Below are 22,204 nucleotides of genomic sequence, written 5' to 3'. Positions count from 1 at the left end.
CGAAGCCCTTAGCGATGAGATGCTGCAAGAGAAGATTGCGGAACTCACGAATGCTAAGATTAAATATGGAAAATTTAACAATATGACCTCGATCGAGCTCCGAGATGGATCCGCTATGCCTGTTATTGCAGTTGGCACAGCTTTGGTAAGTAAAATACTTTCTATTTATTATAAGTATACATTTACTTTGTGGTAGGGCTGAGCTAGCTTTCTGAGTAGGTACTATCTACTTATTAGATATCGTTACACCGGTTAAAGGATGAGTGAGCCAGTGTAACTTTAGGCACAACGGACATAACATCTTAGTTCACAAGATTAGTGGCGGTTTGACTATCTAAAGTATAATTAGTATTTCTCCCAGTGCCATGTATATGCGGAGGTGACCACCTACCATTAGATAACTCACTTGCCAGTCTAACTACCTATTTTAAATAAAAACATAAATACTATATGTCTGTATATACAAAGATGCTCTTTATTTTATTAACATATATAATATATTGACTTACTTGTTGGTCTAGTGGCTTAATGTAAGGCCGCAGACCCGGAGGTCCTGGGTTCAATTCCCAGGTCGGGCCAATAAATAGCTATTGGGTTTTTCTGACAGAAAATTCTCAGTAGCAGTGCGGAGTCTGGAAGTTCCTGCGCCTGAACTCTTACGTTCGTGACGAATTGCCGTCCCATCGGGTTATGAGAGCTAAGGAAAAGAGAGTGCAACTCTGTTTGCGCACACACTTGTGCACTATAATATCTCCTGCGCATTTAGCTAATCTTTCTTGAGATTGGCTGCCGTGGCCGAAATCGGTCTGGAGGACATTAATATATAAAATATTATCTTCTATGATCTGCAGCTGGAACCAAAGCTGATCAAACATATAATAGGCGCTGCGATCGATCTCGGCTACCGCGCCATAGACACCGCATTCATCTACGGAAACGAGAAACTAGTAGGCGAGGCGATACAGGCTAAAATAAACGACGGAACTGTAAGACGGTAAGTTGTCTGTGGTTTCATTCTAATAGAATTTTCAAAGTACTATTCTGTGCATTTGTATTATACAAACTTTTGTCACATCAATGCAGACAACATAGTTTCCTTTTGTGAGGCTACGGGGAAAACCCGAAAAATAAACCTTAGCTTTAAAGGCGTGGCTTAATTCACGTGTAACAAAGCAGAATCCCTTTTGGGAGATTTTACGCTTAGAATTCAGATGAGATTGAACGAATTCGTTAAAATATCATACCGCTATTACGGTTAAAGACTATCTTTGATATCCTTCGGCAAATTATTGTGGGTGCGTGTTCCTTCAAACAAAATACTTTTTTTGCCGTAGTTTGTCCTTGATGGGCCTAAACATATGTTATTAGCATTTCTAATAATTCGCTTATGAATATTTCTTTTTTCGTAAAAGTAATTTGAGAGTGTATATCTTTTGTAAGGATTTTTCTAATATGAATGCAGGTGCTCTGTCTATAGATTTGAGTTAGGTTCATTACTTTTGTATCCTTATAAATTTTTATAGTAGGTGTTAAATAGTTGTATTTAAATAGAGTCTTTATGAGTTTATTTCAAAAACGTAAATAAAAGTAAATAACCCACTGCTGGGCAAGGCCTCCTCTCCTTTTTTAAAAGGTTTGGAGCTTACTCCAACACGCTGTTCAAATATCTCAAAAGCACCCGCATTGGTTACACGTGCCAGTTTTTATCCACATGTAGGTTTCCTCACGATGTTTGCCTATAATTTACTTTCAAATTGATCACAAGAAAATACAGTGGTGCTTGTACGGGTGTCGAACTTGGAATCAGCGGTTAAGATTCCCGTCTTCTAACTAATGGCTCGATAAATTAAAATGTATATAATTAGATTGATTTTTAATTCAATTAAATTCTCAGTCAGTCGGCTATCAATGCGTCTGGAGACATGACCAGCCCACTTTCACTTCAGGGTGCTAGCTCGTTATATATATATATATATATATATATATATATATATATATATTTGAATCACTACGGGTACGCGACCCCGGACTGCTCTAGCTAGTGTCACATTCCTGTATCTTCCGTGATCACAGTATCCTCACCCCTCTCCTTGATACGTTGTTTCCCAAAATTATCCCAGTGTCACGCCAAAGAAGAAGGAAAAGTAATATTAAACCCGGAGCGGTGCCTCCGTTTAGGCGTAAGCCAAACCAGCACCACACGTATTGACTCGTCATTCCTGCGGATCCTGCTGGGGAGGAGGAGAGGGTGGCATGGGTACTGGGCAAGCCCGTGTTGCCATAAAATCGCCTGGCCCAGGCGTAGCAGCATCCACGGAGAGGACACTTCGCTCACCTGTCTTGCAGGTGGAAAACAACACGGAGAGTGGCAGTCACCGGTTATAAGTCAGCACGAATAGGCGTAAGTGCCAGGGGCCACTCTTGACAGTAGGAGGATCCATCGTAGATCCATTGATCAGCTACCGCCTGCTTTAAGTCGGGCAGCCCCCGATCAATAAAGTACTGATCCGCCTCAACGTTAACTTGTTCCGCCTGGGTGAACGGAACACAAGCCTTACAGCTAGACGTTGACGCTGTGACATTAACCACCTGCTCAAAGAAACAAAAATCTCAAAACCCACACCAACGCTGCCTGCATGCGCATTGCGACATGGAATGTCCGATTGCGCCCAAAAACTGCGCAAAACTTACAGTATCGACGTGGAGCTTAAAAGGCTCAATATCGATATTGTAGCCTTACAAGAGACCAGAACTGAAGACGAAGGGTCTTTGCGTGAAGCTAACTACACTTTTTACTGGAAGGGCAAGAGTTCCTTGGAAACACGAGAGCATGGTGTAGGTTTCGCGGTTCGAAACCATCTCATCAACGCCATAGAGACACCTGTAGGCGTTTCCGAGCGGATTATGGTCTTGCGTCTAAACACAAAAAGCGGCTTTGTCACGCTAATTTCCGCTTACGCACCGACGCTTAGTTCAAAACCTGAGACCAAGGATCAATTCTACGGCCAGTTCGATGAAACAGTGCGCAGGGTGAATCCAACTGACAGACTGCATATTTTGGGTGACTTTAATGCCCGCGTCGGTCAGGGCACATCAGCCTGGCCTGAATGCCTCGGTGCACACGGCATAGGCAAGCTTAACGACAACGGACAACGACTGTTGGAGTTTTGCTCAAGGCACCAGCTGTGTGTTACCAACAACTTTTTTAAAAGCAAAATGATGCGGAAAGTCTCGTGGATGCACCCTCGATCTAAACACTGGCACCAATTAGACCTTGCTCTTACAAGAAGGAGGGATCTACGGGAAACGCTCCACACGCGGGCGTTTCTCAGTGCCGATTGCGACACCGATCACAGCCTCGTTGCTACTAAAGTCCGACTGTCCCTAGAAGAGTCCATTCTTCCAAGTCACTCGGTCGAAAAAAGATAAATCTTTTCAAGACCCGTGACATGGAAGTAGTGGAGTCATTTGGGGAACTCGTCCGCGAAGAAGTTGCAACTTGGGACAGTACGGCATCAGCGCGAGTCGAATGGGAAAAAGTCAAGTCTCTTCTCACTGACACTGCAGGCAAGATTTTTGGCTATCAAAAGGCAAAATCTTACGACTGGTTTCAAGAAAACGAGGAGCACTTACTTCCCTTGATTGACTCGAAACGCCAAGCCGCTTTAAATTTTCGCCTTAACCCTTGCGATGCGACGCGTAAAGATCTCACGAAGGCAAAAGCCTCACTCCAGCGTAGCACGCGCTTCTTTGTAAATGCGTATTGGACAGAGCTTAGCCAAAGCATCCAAGCGTGCGCAAACGCGGGCGATATTGGCGGGGTGTACGCGTGCATCAAAAGAGCTCTTGGACCTACTCCAAAAAAGACGGCACCTCTCAAGGAAACCGACGGTTCTGTTATAACAGACAGCACCCGTCAGATGGTAAGATGGGTAGAATACTACAAGGGGCTCTACTCGTGCCCAGTGGATATTCAGCCAGAAGCAATGGAGCTTGTCCTGAATCTGGCAACTTGGCACGAGCTAGACGTTGCACCCACAGTAGAGGAACTTTATCTGGCCGTCAAGAAGCTCAAATGCGGAAAGAGCCCCGGAAAAGACGATGTTGTCACCGAAGTCGTCAAGCTTGAGTGCCTCTTGCCCATCCTTCATAACCACCTGGCTAAGTGCTGGGAAGAAAACTACGTCCCTCAGGATATGCGAGATGTTAACATCGTCACTCTTTATAAAGGCAAAGGCGATCGTGGCGACTGCAACTCTTACCGCGGAATATCTCTTCTTAGCATCGTCGGTAAAGCCTTTGCCAGGGCCATTTTAGGCAAACTACAAAGGCTCGCCGACCGCGTATACCCTGGCACAATGTGGTTTTAGGTCCCAACGGTCAACTGTCGACATGATATTTTCACTCAGACAGCTACAAGAAAAGTGTAGGGAGCAACATACCCCCCTAGTCATTGCATTTGTAGACCTAAATAAGGCTTTTGACTCCGTGAGCAGAGAGGGGTTGTACTCGGTTCTTGTCACAATTGGATGCTCCCCAAAACTTCTAAGGATAGTGCAATCGTTCCACGAAGGTATGGAAGTCACCGTCCTGCACAATGGCAACAAATCCACGCCATTCGACGTACGCCGTGGTGTTCGTCAAGGTTGTGCACTGGCCCCCACCTTGTTCGGAATATTCTTCTCGGTGCTTCTGAAGGTTGCTTTTGGAGATGAACAGCAAGGCGTCCACTTACACACGCGATCCGATGGTAGGCTGTACAACATCTCAATGCTCAAGTCCAAACGCTACAGGAAGGACCTATTTGTAGATAGTCTCCTCTTCGCTGACGACGCTGCCTTCGTTGCTCATGACCAAGCTCAACTCCAGAGTCTAATGGACAAATTTGCCAGAGCGTGCGACCTCTTTTCAATGTCCATAAACTGCAAGAAGACCGTTATTTTAGCGCAAGGATGTTTAGAGCAACCAGTCATCTTGCTTAACGGCGCACCTTTACAGGTGGTTAACAAATTTTGCTATCTTGGGTCGCATTTGTCGAGCAATCTCTCGCTTGATGCAGAGATTGACTTCCGCATCGGCAAAGCAGCCTCTACGTTCGGGAGGCTCTGTACAAGGGCTTGGGATAACAGACACCTTACCGTAGAAATGAAAATGCTTGTTTATAAATCACATGATTTATAAACAAGCATTTTGTCCTAAACACACTCTTGTATGGAGCAGAAACGTGGACAACGTACGCAAAACAAGAACGCCGACTAAACACATTTCACTTGCGCTGTCTTCGGAACATTCTGGGCATCACATGGCAGGATCGCGTGACAAACGAGTCTGTTCTAGGCGAGGCACAGCTGCCTAGCATCATGGCCATTCTCAAAAAAAAACGGTTACGGTTGCTGGGACACGTGCATCGAATGGAGCAGACTGTGGATGCAAAGAGGTCTGTTGGGCGGCCTATGCTCCGTTACAAAGATTGCGCTAAGCGTGATATGGTTGCGTTTAACATCCCTAGCAATCGATGGGAGGAACTGGCAGAGGACCGTGCCAAGTGGCGACGCCTTATTCACGAAGTTCAATCAAAGCATGATAATGACTGGTTTAAACTACTAAAAGAAAAACGCACTAGGCGTCATGAGCGGGCTTCAAACCCCCGCCCATCTGGGGGCGCATACACTTGTCGGAAGTGCGGCCGAAGGATCCTCTCTCGCATTGGTCTTTTCAGTCATGAACGCAAGTGCCTTCGCGATGCCGCTTAAATCATCTGTCAAAGATGCAGAGGCCTATATATATATATATATATGCTTACTATAATATGTAATTGTTTGTTTCTCAGTGACGAGTTGTACATAATGGCCAAGCTGTGGAGTACGTTCCATCGGCGTGACCTAGTGTTGAAGGCCTGCAAGCAGTCCTTGGAAATAATGGGGTTGGAGTACTTCGACCTTTACTTAATACACAATCCTATGTCGCTTAAGGTGAGTTTCGTATGAAAAGGTAAAAAGTTGCCATTATCAATTAATCGAAGTCAACTGCTGGATATTATGCACCAATATACTGTTCACGTATTGCACACGCAGCCTTGAGATAAAATCATAGACAATTTTTATTACTTTTTATAGTTTTGACATATTCCTAACAACAAATAATTGATTACAGGAGGGTGACAACCCTTTACCAAAAATCGCGAATGTTCTCCAATACTCCGAGCACGATTACCTCGAAGCCTGGTACGGTATCGAGGACCTGATACAACAGGGTCTCGTGAAAAGGGGGGGAGTGAGCAACTTCAACTCTGTGCAAGTTGAGAAAGTTTTGGACAAAGGGAAGATTAAGCCAGTTATAAATCAGGTTAGTAATGCTATATAAGATTTGCTGAAGACAATAATAGGTAATGGTCCAAAGGAATTAGGAATTACACCATCGAAACGCCTATATGTGGCAGAGATCGTAATGGAAGCCCTCTCTGCCAAGAGAAACTTGAATGGTGAAGCTTCCCGAGTACCTGCGCAGTATTCATATAGGAATCTACGAACAGTACAATGAGTACAATTAATCCGATGAGATGTCGGTTAACACTGCCAACTTCATAACTAAAATCTAGTTCTATCTCCTGTGTAGATAGCAAGTCCACGAAAGATGGATAATTAAACATTAATAATTTAATCCACAGGTCGAAAGTCATCCATACTTGACACAACAACGCTTGGACGAATTCTGTACGACTCGCAATGTCAAGCTAAGCTGCTTCGGTGTGTTGGGCTCTAAGGGGACACCATTGGAACTGAAGAGTGATTTACCACCAGTTATAGATGATCCTTTAGTTAAGGTCATGTCTGCGAGATTGGGGATCAAGCCAAGCCAGCTGCTTATAGCGTAAGTCTGTGATGGATAAGTTTTATTTGAGTAATGTTTTAGTACGCAAGGTGATGACTCCCTTTCATCTTGCTATTGCGCCATATGCGCTCTGCCTCCATTGCCACCAAGCGAATAATATAAGGATTATTCACTTCCAATGTCACCAGACCAGCGAGAAACCCAGATATTCCTATATCCTCTTATCTTCAGATCAAAGGCCGTTGAGTCCTAATCCCCTTCCCATCCTTCACATTTATTTATATGAGAACCTCCGCCTGGTGCTACCGACACGACATCGTAAATATACAATAAACGCTGCTTGAATTATTACGAATTTACAATTACAAATTATTAATATCGTTAATTATATATATTACAGATATCAAAAACAAGCGGGCCGCAATGTAGTCGTTAAATCAACTAGCGCTACTCACTTGTGGGATAATTTACAAGCGCTGAACTTGAAACTGGATGAGTCCAATATTACGGCGCTTAACGCCCTCAACAGGAACAAGCGTACATTCACATTTGTGGGGTGAGTTTATCAAAAGTACCTATTCCGATCGATGGAGATTATTAAGCGTAAAAATTAAAAATGATTTTGTATTTAGAACGTTTTTATCCGTCTATACTCATTAATATTCATTTAACGATCAGCAAAGGAATTAATGGTTTATTTAAAGAACATAGATTATAGTCCTTCGAATCGGATTAATGGTCCTAATTTAAAACTGATATAAAAATATTACGATTCTACTAACAAATTGTCGCAATCGAATCGGAACAGTGTCCGTTTTCCTATTCTTTAATTTAAAATTAAAAGAGAATGACCAAAAATGTAAGGACCCTGGTCCAAATAAAGAGACTTATGTAATAAATTGTCTAACTAGTGAGTCATTATAACCAGACCGCAACAAAAAGTATGCAGTCAGTAAAAACTGAGTTATAACTGAATGAACTCATGTTTTTCGACTTTTTATGCGAAAAATATCGTTAATATAATTTAAAAAAGTTATCAATCAAATCAATCAACAGCCAATCGTTGTCCACTGCTGAACATAGGCCTCTCCCAAGGTGCGCCAAAGCTCCCTGTCCTCCGCCTTCCGCATCCAGTTGGTGCCCGCCACCTTCTTAAGGTCGTCGGTCCACCTGGCTGGAGGGCGCCCTACGCTGCGCTTGCCGATTCGCGGTCTCCACTCTAGGACTCGTCTGCTCCAACGGCCATCGGTCCTACGACATACGTGACCAGCCCACTGCCACTTCAGCCTGCTAATTTTGCAAGCTATGTCGGTGACTCCGGTTCTTTTCCGGATAATCTCATTTCTGATCTTATCCTTCAAAGATACTCCGAGCATAGCTCGCTCCATAGCACGCTGAGCGACTTTGAATTTGTGGACTAGTCCCGCAGTTAGTGTAAAAAAGTTAAGCTATTTTTTTTTAATATAATCATAACTTTTTACTTATAGCTTTTTTTTGTCTCGTAGTTAAAGTAACTCTTTCTTTAACGGACTATAAGTCAACACTCGTTAGTGATGGATATTAGAACCATTTTTGGCCATTCTCTTTTATTAGTAAGGACTGTTTTTGCTATGAAATAATTCAATGTGTTGTCAACATTAATATAAAAAAAAACTTCTTTATAACGTTTTTTACATCTCAATGGTTGTCAATGAGATGCCAAGGATAGAATCTCTAAAAGGCCAAATCTCTTGGGCTTGTAAATTACAAGCTACTTTCGGTAAACAATATAATATAATAATATGTAACTGAAATAGTCATATATATTGCTTAAATTAAATATATTAAGTATTTTTTAATGTAAAAATATTGTTTTTTTTTTCAGAATGGGAGAGACTCACAAGAACTATCCTTTTAATATACCTTTTTAATTATTAATAGTTCTTGACAGAAGTGACGAGACGAATTCGAGCCATTTTTTACGTCATTTTGACATTTTTTTTCTAGTTTAAGTTCATTTTTCTCTATAGAAGATAAGATAGAATAAGATGATACGATATTTCAATTGAAATATTTTTTTGTAGTAACTTTTTGTCGTATTTTTAGTAATATTTACTCGTTAATGGAAGAGTGCGAATTCTGATGAACAAAATGTCTTAAAAGTATGTGACTTGACTAACCACCTATGTTATTTTCATAAGCAATTTGTAGTAGAATTCAAAGTAAAAAAGTACGTTTGTCATGACGTCTTTAGTTTAGTAGTAATTGTGTAAAATTCCATTATTTCGGAATATATTTTATAAATGACAAAAAGCGCATTACGCGCCTTTTGAATTGCATTTTGACATTTTATTTTTTTATAATTATGTTTTTTTTAATCCATTTACCGAGTTCGATGAATTATGCATTATTCCATAACAATTTTTTTTAGTATTAAGTATTTTGATAAATGATTATTGATAATTTGTGAAACTTTTGACACATTACCCAAATGTGTGATTAGGAATAATTTTGTGTACTTAGTTTTAATTCCAGTATTATTTTTAATGTACTCAATGGAATGAATAATAATTCCTAGTTTAAGTTAATTTTTTATTTTTGATCATGTATTTGATTCCCATACTTTTCTATTAATTTGCTATTAATTAAAATGTAATTGAGGAATTAAATGATAATTTTAATTAATTTATTTTATTTTATTGAAGTGACACTCATCTTGCTCATTAACAATACAAGCATGTCTTATCGTGTTTAAAATCGCATCATATATATATGATGAATTATCTTTGAACATGTTTTTCAATGTTATTCAACCATTGGACGATTAATAGTTACATAATCCGCGCGATCAGATTGGGATACAACCTTTTGGTACTGAGACGCGCGGTACCAGCGGTAGCTTTGGCAAACTCGTGTTGATGATTTGCGAGTCAAAATATTTGAATAATAAATACTTTAAAAAAATTATATATAAAACATATATAACGTTGTTACTTGTCTGGTAGTAATGATTTTTGCTTGTGACTTGCTACAGTATTACTAGTTCAGTAATATTAAACAGCAAGATTTGTAAAATGTTTAAATATAAACTATTATAAATATTTGATTCCAATGAACATAACAATATAGCCCCGATAACGTGACAAAGAACGAGATAGACTTTATCATTTCGAATAAAAAGCAAATATTTAGAGATGTTTCAGTGATCAACAGGTTTAATACCGGAAATGATCACCGCTTGGTTCGAGGCACGATATTTGTATCAACTTAAAAGCCGAAAGATCGAGAATGATAAGCTCTACTCTCCGACCTACCATGCTCCAAGCTCCTCAAGGCTCCGAAAAGTTCCAAATGGAACTTCAAAATCAATTCACCACGTTGGAAACCATAAGCAGCATTGATGAGAGAACCGACACGCTGGTCAAAATACTGCAAAACACATCCCGCAAGTGTTTTCCGCCACAGAGAAGAGACAACGCACCAAAACTCTGCTGAGACACTCGAGCTCATGAGAAAACGACGAGAACTACCATCGTTTTTGTCAGATAAGGCCTTAAATCGAATAATAAAAACGCTGACGCGACGCGATCTCCGACGCTCCAATACCCGTGCCATCAAGGCTGCGATTGAGCAAAATCGGGGATCGAAAGTGTTCACTCGCAAGTTTGGGAGGCCGCGTCTGACAAAACTTAAAACTGAAAATGGTGGGGTCGTTACCTCCAGGCCTGAGATTGTCGGAGAAGTAGAGAGGTTTTATGAGCAGTTGTTCTCTTCAAGATCGGATAAACCCGTGGGAATCAGTATTGATGACCAGCGCGCCCCTCTTATGCGCCATTACTCCGAGGAGCTCCCGGTCGTTGACCAAGGCGAGATTAGGGCGGCTCTAGAACAGCTTAAAAACAACAAAGCTCCGGGAGATGACGGAATCACAACAGAGTTGCTTAAGGCAGGCGGGACTCCGGTCCTGAAAGAGCTAGCAAGCCTCTTTAATTCCGTCATCCAACATGGCAAGACCCCGGAAACGTGGAGCGGGAGTAAGGTGGTACTGTTTTTCAAGAAAGGTGATAAAACCCTCTTGAAAAACTACAGACCAATCTCCCTCCTGAGTCACGTGTATAAGCTGTTCTCAAGAGTCGTCACGAACCGTCTCGCCAGACGACTTGACGAGTTCCAGCCCCCAGAGCAAGCCGGCTTTCGATCAGGCTACAGCACCGTGGACCACATCCATACTGTTCGGCAGATTGTGCAGAAGACCGAAGAGTACAATCAGCCGCTGTGTATGGCATTTGTGGACTACGAGAAAGCCTTCGACTCCATCGAAACCTGGGCAGTGCTCGACTCATTGCAGAGATGTCATATCGATTGGAGATATATCGAGGTACTGAGATGTCTGTACAACGCCGCTACAATGACTGTTCACATTCAGGACTGTAAGACGAAGGCGATCCAACTGCGCAGAGGGGTGAGACAGGGGGATGTAATATCCCCGAAACTGTTCACCAACGCGTTGGAAGACGTTTTCAAGACGCTGGATTGGACTAGGTATGGAGTCAATGTAAACGGCGAGTACATCTCACACCTTGGATTTGCCGACGATATCGTCATCATAGCAGAGTCGCTGGAACAACTCACCGAAATGCTGCGTAGCCTAGGCGAGTTTTCCCGGTGTGTCGGTCTCGGTATAAACTTGGACAAGACCAAGGTCATGTTCAATAGGCAAGTCGTGCCGGGACCGATATACGTCGAGGGGAAACCTCTCGAAGTTGTTATTGAATACCTACCTAGGACAGATAATACAAGTCGGTAGGAACAATTTCGAGAAGGAAGCCGATCGAAAAATTCGCTTGGGATGGGCAGCATTTGGCAACCTTCGTCAAGTCCTCAAGTCGTCTATACCGCAATGTTTGAAGACGAAAGTCTTCAACCAATGCGTCTTACCTGCCATGACATACGGTGCCGAAACGTGGACACTAACTGCGGGACTAGTCCACAAATTCAAAGTCGCTCAGCGTGCTATGGAGCGAGCTATGCTCGGAGTATCTTTGAAGGATAAGATCAGTTATGAGATTATTCGGAAAAGAACCGGAATCACCGACATAGCTTGCAAAATTAGCAGGCTGAAGTGGCAGTGGGCTGGTCACGTATGTCGTAGGACCGATGGCCGTTGGAGCAGACGAGCCCTAGAGTGGAGACCGCGAATCGGCAAGCGCAGCGTAGGGGTCCGGTCACACAGACCGGCTCGGAGAGCATCGGCCTGCTTTTTTCTTTTCACACAGACCGGGTCGTATACGCTTGGAATTGGCCGGAGCGGAGCCGCCAACTATTTCACATCGACCGGCTGGAAGAGATCTGAAAGCGGGTGCGAGCGAGAAAGAGCACGCAAGCGGAGCCGGTCGGCTCCTTTTATTACTTCACACGAAGCGCGTTCAGGCATTTTTAATGACAAAAAAGGTGCAAATGCAAAAATAAACTTTACTACAATCACTCAAAACACTGTTTCCAACGTGATAAAAATCTGCTCTCCTCTCCGAGCCGGTCTGTGTGAACGGACCCTAGGGCGCCCTCCAGCCAGGTGGACCGACGACCTTAAGAAGGTGGCGGGCACCAACTGGATGCAGAAGGCGGAGGACAGGGAGCTTTGGCGCACCTTGGGAGAGGCCTGTGTTCAGCAGTGGACAGCGATTGGCTGTTGATTGATTGATTGAACATAACAATCGCCTATAATACAAATCATATTAAACTTTTCCATATTATCGTTCAGAAACTCTTTACAAACGCTCGTTTGAGAACTTAATTTCGACTTACAAGGACGCACAGATTACATATATAAATGTATAAATAACACAAAATTTTTACTATACTTAAAATATTTTTTATAGTTACGAATCTATTATGAATTTTATGAGAATCTTCCAAGCGTTAATATAAAAAAATGTCACTTATACTTTTGTGATAATAAAACAACTAATCAATACATACAATTTATTTAAAAATTCATTAAAATTAAAAATAAACGGCCTTACTTATTTTAGCGGGCGATTAGTTAAACAATGCTGTCTTTTTTATTCAAATGTCAATTCAATAATGGCAGAAAGAGAGAAGTCAGTAGTCAGGCCGTAAAACAAACATTATTAAGTCATCCTGCAACATTTAACATTATTTATACAGTACTTAGTACTCATACACACAATAAATTCTCTCTCTTTCACACACATAATACATTTAATGGAGAGAAAAGGACAAAACAATCATATCAAACATTTTAATCAAACATAACAATTTTCTTTCATAACTTACTTCGGGAAATGATTGTCACTCTCTTTTACTCGGATTATTTACAGGAGAGACAAGAACAAAACATATTTTACGTTTATTTTCTCATACATATCAGATTTTCTTCATGTAACTGGCTTCGGTTTTGATAGGGGTTTCTTTAGTAATCCTGAAATAGTAATTACTATTAAATTATAAATTTAACATCATAGCTCTCTGTACACGGAAACTGAGAGTTCGAGCGTGATGACTATGTATTGTTTACTGGTGGTAGGGCTTTGTGCAAGCTCGTCTGGGTAGGTACCACCATCCACCCACTCATCAGATATTCTACCGCAAAACAGCAGTACTTATTATTGTTGTGTTCCGGATTAAAGGGTGAATGAGCCAGTGTAATTACAGGCACAAGGGACTTAACATCTTAGTCATCAAGGTTGGTGGCGCATTGGTTATGTAAACGATGGATAACATTTCTTGCAATGCCAATGTCTATGGGCGTTGGTGACCACTTTAACATCTGGTGGCCCATACGCTCGTCCGCTTACCTATGCAATAAAAATAAAAAGTGCGTTGATGTGTGTGTCAGCGTACACGAGCGCACACGTTTACACATCAATTCTCGTGACAAAGGGGACTGAAGGATATGCAGGCGGCGGAAAACTAAGCTCGAATGAAATGAGTTGTGATACCTTCCGCCCACACCTCCCTCACTCCCCGTAGTCGTCATACCCCGCACCTCATCACACACAGATGATAAAATAAGATTAACTTACTCGGTATATTTGTAACGGGTTTCTGTAAACTTTTAACGGAAGATTTCGAACTGTCTTGTTCCACCGCCATATTGGATTGTGGTTTTCCTGAAAATATTCTCTTTATATAATTATATATATAAAAATGAATGTCACTATAGCGGTTTATAGCATGTTATAATTATAAAGTTTAAATATTCAAATAACAAGTCGGTTTGGAGTACAATAACAAGCATACATGCTATTGATGGTATAATAATACAAGTAAAACCCGACATACATTTTGTCTTGACTAATTTTTAATTCAAATGTTACTTACTCGGACTAATCCTTAACGGATTCTTCTTAATATTTTCAGAAGACGGTCTCTTTTGGGGTATCTTTGAGTTCGTATCAACTGTTTTTCCACTAACAATCTTATTTATCTTGTTTATAGCTTTACTTTTATTATTTAAGCTAATTTTATTATTTATTTTTTCATTGATATTTTTATTTGTCACAATTTTATTTTTAGAAAAACGTTCTGCTAAATTTTTTTCTTTCTTTTTCTCTGCACTTCGGTTAGGATTTAAGTTTTTTGCTTCATTATTTGATTTAGTGACGTCATTTGTTTGTGAATATTTTGTTTTATCTGTATTTACTTTTTTGATATGTTTCGATTTATCAACTGTATTCATGGACTCTGTTTCTGTTAATTTAGCTTTCTTAACCTGTAAGCCATCTTGAGTTTTCGATTTTGTTTTAAGAGTTTTAATTTTATCAACAGCCTTCTTATTAACATCAGAAATACCATCTTTTTTGTTAACTGTTTCAATATTTTTATCTGTGGCAACTTTCTTAGTTTTATTACTGTTGTTTTTATCTGTGTTATCATTTTTATTAGCGTTTTTTGTACTAGCAACATTGACGTTTGACTTTTTACTATCAGCGACCATTTTTGCTTCTTTCTTAGCATTAGATGAATTACTTTTCGATATGAGAACTTCATTAGATGTTTTCGAACCTGCATTTACAGGATTACCTTCTACTTTGTCCTTCGATGCATTATCATCAATTTCAATATCATTTAATTGCAAATCATTTGTTTTCTTAGCTTTTGTAACATTTAATTCTATTGCATTAACTTTATTAGGTGGTTTAAGTTTAGTTTTCGAAGTTGAAGCTTTAATAGTATCATCATTATTATCTGTTTTTCCTCTTTTAACGCTCGCTTCATTATCATTTTCACTTGGACGTTTCTTATCTTTTGCATTAGCGACCGTATTCTCTTTGCCTTTAGGTTTATTTTTCTTCGGTGGATATTTCGGTGGAGCCATCATTTCGCTGTCTTTAGACTTACCAGCTGGAACTTCTGGTTCCTCGTCAAGCGTCTGCCGTCTCTCTCTGAGGCTCTGCGCTTCGAAGCTCTGGTGTAATTCTTGGGTTGGCTTCTCTGCTTCGAGACATGTATTTATTATCTTCGCCATGAGGAGCGTTCGCTCGTCCGTGTCGATCGCTGGATCTGAGAGCTGTTTGTGTGTTTGCGCTATTATTTTTATGTATGATTCATCTGTAAAACGAGTGAAAATATTTGTTGGTATTCTATTTTTAAATTAGAATTCCATATTAAAATAATTTTGGTTCTGCAAGTAAGGTGAAGGCGAGTCCCGAATACAAGCTAGCGCTATGGGTTTTACTAAAAACCAATCCAATTATTTTCATTAAAACAAAAGTTTAAGACCTCTGAAAAATCAAAATTCTCCCATTGGTAGAATTTTTCACAGGTGCATTTGGGTATGTCATGTCATAAAACGTACCATGATATAATAAGCTAACAACCTTGATGAGATAAGACAATAGACAAGAGAGAGAGAGAGAGAAAGAGGATGAGAGAGATAGAGAGACAGCAGGACTTGGTATTATATGGTGCCTGAGCCAGTGTAATAAAAGGCACAAGGGACATAACATCTTAATGTAAGTATTGGTTAACATTTCTTACAATGCCAATGTCTATAGGCGGTGGTGACCACTTAATTACAGGTGACCCACGCGCGTCGACCTACCTTTTCAAAAAAAAAGAGTAGGACTTTCCTTTTACTTTATATATTCTAAAAACATACCCATATATTCCACATCAAACTTAAGACGATGATGAAAATGTGCAATCGGAGACCATTTGTTCTGTAACGTCCAAGATACTTCTAGAATATTCGCATACTTCAACATGTATCCACCATCGGCCTGAAATAAAATAAAAAAATAATGTTAATGTCCCACCGCTCGACAAAGACTTACTATGGAATTGTATATATTATTTTGTAACGCTTAAGTGCAGACATATATCATTGTAAATATGTTTGAAAGTCTAAAAGCTATATGCCCCACTTATATCTCGATCCCCTTGGAAGGCCTCTTACATTATAACGCCATGAAGTTACATCTTATTCCAGGACAATGGAAACTGAGGGGTAATTAGAATAATAATAATATTTATTGAAATAGTTTTTATAAATACATTCAGAGAAACCCTGGCACCCTAAACTAGGAGACTTTTTTTATAGAATAGGAAGGCGTACACGAGCATATGGGCCACCTGATGGTAAGTGGTCACCACCGCCCATAGACATTGGCATTCTAAGAAATGTCAACCATCGCTTACATAGCCAATGCGCCACCAAACTTGGGAACTAAGATTTTATGTCTCTTGTGCCTGTAATTACACTGGCTCACTCACCCTTCAAACCGGAACACAACAATAACAAGTACTGCTGTTTTGCGGTAGAATATCTGATGAGTGGGTGTTACCTACCCAGACGAGCTTGCACAAAGCTCTACCACCAGTAAATAATTATTGCTTTATGAAATTTTTGTAGGATACGCAGAAAATAATTACAAATTATTTTTGTCTGACCTAATACAACATGCTTTAAGTCCTAAATTATTACAGTAAGCTAACCATCGGCTCCATGTAGAGTGAATCCGCGTACCTCTCTGCGAGTCGAGCCAGCGAACATCGTCGGGAGCGATGAGCACGCACATAGTTACGGAGCACCTGCAACAGTTTGGGTTACTTTAAGCATAAAGGAATACCGTTAATTATATACTAATAAATGACAATATAGTCCAATTTATTGCGTTCAATCTGCGCTTTTCTTTTGGAACTATTTTGTGAATTCAATTGACGTATTAAAGACTTCTCTGTCAACTTGAGTGCTTTTAGAATCAGCTCTCTTGTACGGTCAAGCCACAATATAATCTGACTTTTCTAAAACGTAAAGCTCACATTAAAGATCACATAACTAATTGACGGAATGCAACTTTTTTTATCATATTTTTATGGACATTTATTGCTTCGTTAGTCTAGTTACTACCGCATAAGGTTATGGATCTCGAGATCCTACGTTCAATCTAGGGTAAATAAAATGTTATTGTGTCTTCAGAGAAACCCTCGGTAGCAGCTCGAAATTGGGAACAGGCCGGTGTTTTCACTCTTGACTTGAAAAGTTCCGAAAGCCTTCGTTCAGCGCTCGAACTGTCGCCGTTCGTGTCGGTATGCCGTCCTATCGGATTATGAGAGTGCATCTGTGTTTGCGCACAACACTTGCGCACAGAAATTGGTCAGGACACCATCACATGGACCTAGAGTACTTGGATTAGAGTGTATTTTGAATCAATTTGAAAAATTACCTCAACAGCATCGCTCGGTGTGGTCACCGCTAATAGCACAGACTTGGCCAGTTCTCGTTTGTGTGCCAACTTCACGGGACACGGACACGTTTCAGTTTCTGTAGGACACGGGTGCGAATAGACGGTTCTGAAATAGCAAACATCAGAATTACAAATCGAAGATAAATAATTTTTGTTCGCTGGTGAATAAATGATAGTAATGCCGAGATGGCCCAGTGGTAAGAATAATAATAATAATAATAATAATAATAATAATAACCCCCCCGGGGATCACCTTGCCGTGGTGGGGGGACTTACGGGTAGCTGGTACTGGTTCTTGTGGTCCTATCATCTTGACCAATACACATTTACACATAGCCATATACATCTTGGCAAACACCTACCCAAACTAACGATCCCAAACCCGACCCAATCTTGTCATTGGAGATTAACATGGAACGCAGTAATAAAAGATATAGTTTACGGTCGCTGCCCGGGGATCGCTAGGACGCATCTGGAGCCGACGCTGAATCTCACAGCATGTGATCTGTTGGCGATGGGGGACTGAACAGGTGGGTTCCCCTCGAAGAATATGTTACAGCCGACCAATCACCTTCACCTTCATCTACTTCACTTTCAAATCATTCACTTTCTCTAAACTTTCCATCACCTTCTTCAACTGCAACCTTTTTCGAGTCACCCAGCTCTTCACCACCATCACGATGTTCATCCCATATTTCAATGCCAACAGCTGTTGCGCAGGAGGCATGTGCCATCAATGCTGCGTCCAGTGCTGGTACTTCTCGTGTGCGAAATAAATGGTCTCAGGATATGAACCGCTTTATATGGCACACATATTTACTAATTACTAAATGCGAAACAACACAAATGAATAATTATTTACATTTATTGCACGAGCAGTTTAATCAGAAATTCCCCAATATGCAAGTATCGCGACAACGTGCAGGAGATCAACGACGTGCTATTCTCAGGCGCAAATTACTATCACAGGACGTTTTAGATGAGATAAGAAATCAAGTGTCAGATAAAATACAGACAGAGGGAGAAATAATAGATTTTCCACTCAGACAATCTTCCCAGTCCGAACACCTATCCTCACAAATAAACTTGTTCATACGTCCTCTCAAGCTTAGAACGGGTAGCGACATCTCGGGTACGAGATACACAACTACATACCTCACACCAAACAACGTCATACCTTTCATGGGCCACGATTGGTTAAATTTAAATATTCTACCCGTACCCCTTCTCCTCGATATCTGTACATTCGCTTAAGACATTACATGCAATTCGAATTGAGAACCTAACGCATGTTTTATTTTCGACACCTTCGAAACTCATCATCATTATCTTGGGTTATTCAACCCCTCACCGCTACCGCTACATTTTGGACCTTCGAGCCACATTTTGTTCTTTTCGCCACATAATTGAACAAAGTCGACGAGAAGTGCACGTGGCGGTTCGAGAAGAAAACGCAAAAGTGGCACATATCTGGACGAGTTTCGAAGAAACAAGCTGCCTAACAGACAAACGGAGGCTAAGCGCACACAGGAACTGAAGTTTTGTTGGAGCTTCATCGATTTTTTTTTTTTTTATAGAATATGAAGGTGGACGAGCATATGGGCCACCTGATGGTAAGTGGTCACGAAACGCCCTTAGACATTGGCATTGTAAGAAATGTCAACCATTGCTTATAGCCAATGCGCGACCAACCTTGGGAACTAAGATTTTATGTACCTTGTGCCTGTAATTACACTGGCTCACTCACCCTTCAAACCGGAACACGACAATATCAAGTATTGCTGTTTTGCGGTAGAATATCTGATGAGTGGGTGGTACCTACCCAGACGAGCTTGCACAAAGCCCTACCACCAGTAAAAGTTACATGCAATCGATGGGTCCATTCCTTACTCTTTTCCATCACCTCCTAGGTTCTATTGGTGCTACTATTGTGTCTGTGCTCTCAATTTCAGTGAATAGCTGCATCGTATTCCCGGAATATCGCGATTTCCAGTCAATTAGAAGTCTGGTGACGTTGCTAGCATCAGAACGGCGGGATTGACTGATGATCATCAAACCGTGAGTACTTCTCTTTTCACTGACTACCAAAATGCGTATTGTATCCGCTAAATCCCGCGGCAAATCTCCTATATTGCTAAGTGTAGAAAGTAGTGAGTTAGTTCGTGATTTAGTTAGGAATCGTGGCATTATTGAGGGTAGGCTTACCAAATTTAATAATTATTTAGAGCCATTATAGGATGATCAATATTTTACTAATCAAAAACGCATCGATTTAAAATTAAGAATCAAGGATTTAGTTTTTTTTCTGAATTTCACGACATTCTAATTGAAATAGAAGAAAGGATTTCTGATAGTGAGATGAACAATTAAATCAGCGAGAACTTTTTGAATATAATTATTATAGTTTAATATCGGGTGCTGAATTTATGCTTAATACTGATGAGGTTAATGACCGCTCCTTGTTATGTCATAGTCATAATAATAATCACTCTGCTAAACTACCCACCGTCTCCATGCCTACGTTTGATAGATTGTATGAGCACTGGCTGGAGTTCAGAGACTCGTGTATCTCGCTCGTTCATAATTCTAAAGATATTTCTAACATTCAAAAGTTCCATTATCTCCCTAAAAGGTAAACGCAGTCATACATTCCATAGAATTTTTAACTAACAATTATCAAGTTACATGGGACTTGTTGCGTAACCGTTATAATAATTGCAGTATTAATTCACAATCATGTCAAAGCTTTTTTTACCGCATTAACTTAAGCGTTACCATCTTTGATCTGAACGTTAATCGACACAATTTAAAAAAAAATAACGCGCTCTTAGGATCCCAGGTGAGCCAACAGACACTAAGGATACTTTAATTATTTTTATTATGGTGTCGAAGCTAGATAAAGTAACTGAAAGCGAATGGGAGACTCATAAATGCACATTATTCCCGAATCCGATTGATAACAATTCTACGCGATTAACTGTGTATGATTTAATTAATTTCCTTCGTAACCGAGCGGACACGCTGGAGACATTGCAGCGTTTACATAGTAAAGACGCACAAAACACTTACAATCAAAAACAACACAACTCTCGCAGCATGTTACGCTGCAATGTTTCCAGCGGGCCGAGTAAAACGACGACAACTGCGACCCGCTAAGTTAATCAAATCGTCCACTGTACACTTGCAAAAAGTTTATCGATAGTAATCTAGAATTCAAGCTTAAACTTGTACGCGAGAATAACTTATGTGAGAATTGTTTACAATCGGGATACTCGGTAAGCAACTATAGGTTTGTTCGTGTAGACGCTGTAGTAAAAAACATAACTCATTATTACGTAACGATAACGCTAATAGTTCAGTCGCATACCATTCTACAACGAACACTGAGTTGTCGACTGCGGCTGCGAGTGATGCGCATGCGCTTTCCCCCGCGCACCGACCACCTCGGAATCCGCCCTTCCCATCCAAGTAAACAAGGCACACATGCAAGCGTTATCTATTAAATCTAAAAATGTGCAGTTCGTATTATTGTCAAGAGCGATAATTGAGGTAGGTACCGATGTACACGGTACATATCAAAAAACGAGCGCTTTTTGATAATGGAAGCCAGCGCTGTTTCATCTCTAGAGCAATTTCAAAATATAACTGTACCCTTCTGTAAAAAAAATATTTCATTTGAAATGTTGTTTTTTATTACAAACTTTACCATAATGTATTAGGGAATATAGTTTATTATAGAGAAAAATAAGAAGGAACGCGGAATCCGAGGTATTTTCTCTAAAAAAACCAAAAAAAAAACGACGGCGTAATTGTTTCCGTTGTTCGACAATATTTAAAAGCAAAATTAAAAAAAATTTGAAACTAATAAGCCCTTTTTTAAATTTAACTAAACTATTAATCCGTATTATCACTTGATAAATAAAAGAAAATAGCCGTAGCTTCAAGGATTTACAGAAAATAAGTGTGTTTTATTCAGTTTTGTGACTCTTTCGCTTTTAACTTTGTTATTTTTTAATTTTACTCGGTAAATATAATATTTTACTTGATATGGGTAGTTTTTTCGAAAAGTAATATATTTACTGGATACATAATGAAGGGGCCGCACAGAATTAAATCGTAAGAACTCGTAGATTTCATAGATTTAACTTCATAATTTTGAAGGGACATACACCACTGTGTATACACCACAAAATGAACGTCTTAAAAGAAAATTTCACACTTCAAAATTGCCTAAATGTGTACCTATTGTGACATACATTTTGCTTTCCGACTTAGAAACGAAACGTTAAGTTTATGGCGTATAATGCCAGTAGGTCATTTTTTTATACTTTTATTCTCTTTTCCAAGTTTGTATCCGACTATGTTTTTAGTTTTAGAATTGTAGCTGTAGCCTGATAAATTCGAAAAGCATCGGGCCTTACAACATTTACATTTTTTTTGCTTGAAAATGAGGAACATCAGTACTAGTGTAATAATACCTACTATTTCACATCAAAAAACAAATTATTTTAATGATAATGATTAAGAAATTAAAAAGTTTGATCATATTTTCTGATGCACATATTATATATATTGATAACATTTTGTAACAGTAGACATTTATTTGGTTTGGTCGGGTGCAATATGAACTAAACCTGATGCATTCCGACCTGTTGTGACCTGCTGTTCCGTTAAATGTGACC

General features: G+C 40.0%; 2 protein-coding genes across 22 annotated transcripts in view; one reads left to right on the top strand and one right to left on the bottom strand.

Annotated features, from left to right (window-relative positions):
• The window catches only part of LOC126779589 (hybrid signal transduction histidine kinase M-like), a 132,909-nt gene that overhangs the window by 59,508 nt on the left and 51,197 nt on the right, over positions 1–22,204 (bottom strand). For 3 of the 14 annotated variants that reach the window (XR_007670371.1, XR_007670372.1, XR_007670370.1), the window contains exons 1-3: positions 14,155–15,168; positions 13,857–13,943; positions 12,959–13,252 (exon numbers count right to left, since the gene is read on the bottom strand). Coding sequence is in view for 10 of the 14 variants with exons in the window: in XM_050503711.1 (XP_050359668.1) it covers positions 13,209–13,252; positions 13,857–13,943; positions 14,155–15,154 (1,131 nt within the window). In the remaining 4 variants the exon portion in view is untranslated. The other 11 variants (XM_050503713.1, XM_050503712.1, XM_050503725.1 and 8 more) reach the window with 9 other exon arrangements.
• LOC126779440 (uncharacterized protein PF3D7_1120600-like) overlaps positions 1–22,204 on the top strand; it is a 124,355-nt gene that overhangs the window by 90,596 nt on the left and 11,555 nt on the right. For 2 of the 8 annotated variants that reach the window (XM_050503376.1, XM_050503378.1), the window contains exon 14: positions 8,696–9,195. The exons of 4 other annotated variants lie outside the window; for them this stretch is intronic. In XM_050503376.1, coding sequence (XP_050359333.1) covers positions 8,696–8,741 — 46 coding nt within the window. In that variant the 3' untranslated portion in view covers positions 8,742–9,195. Of the gene's footprint in view, positions 1–6,667; positions 6,871–7,231; positions 7,388–8,695; positions 9,196–22,204 lie in introns of those variants that run through there. 2 more of the 8 variants (XM_050503383.1, XM_050503382.1) reach the window with 2 other exon arrangements.

This window comes from Nymphalis io, chromosome 29 (assembly GCF_905147045.1).
Source record: "Nymphalis io chromosome 29, ilAglIoxx1.1, whole genome shotgun sequence".
In the NCBI taxonomy this organism is placed as follows: Eukaryota; Metazoa; Arthropoda; class Insecta; order Lepidoptera; family Nymphalidae; genus Nymphalis; species Nymphalis io.
Note: the sequence above shows the minus strand (reverse complement) of the source record. Positions and strands in the feature narration are given on the sequence as shown.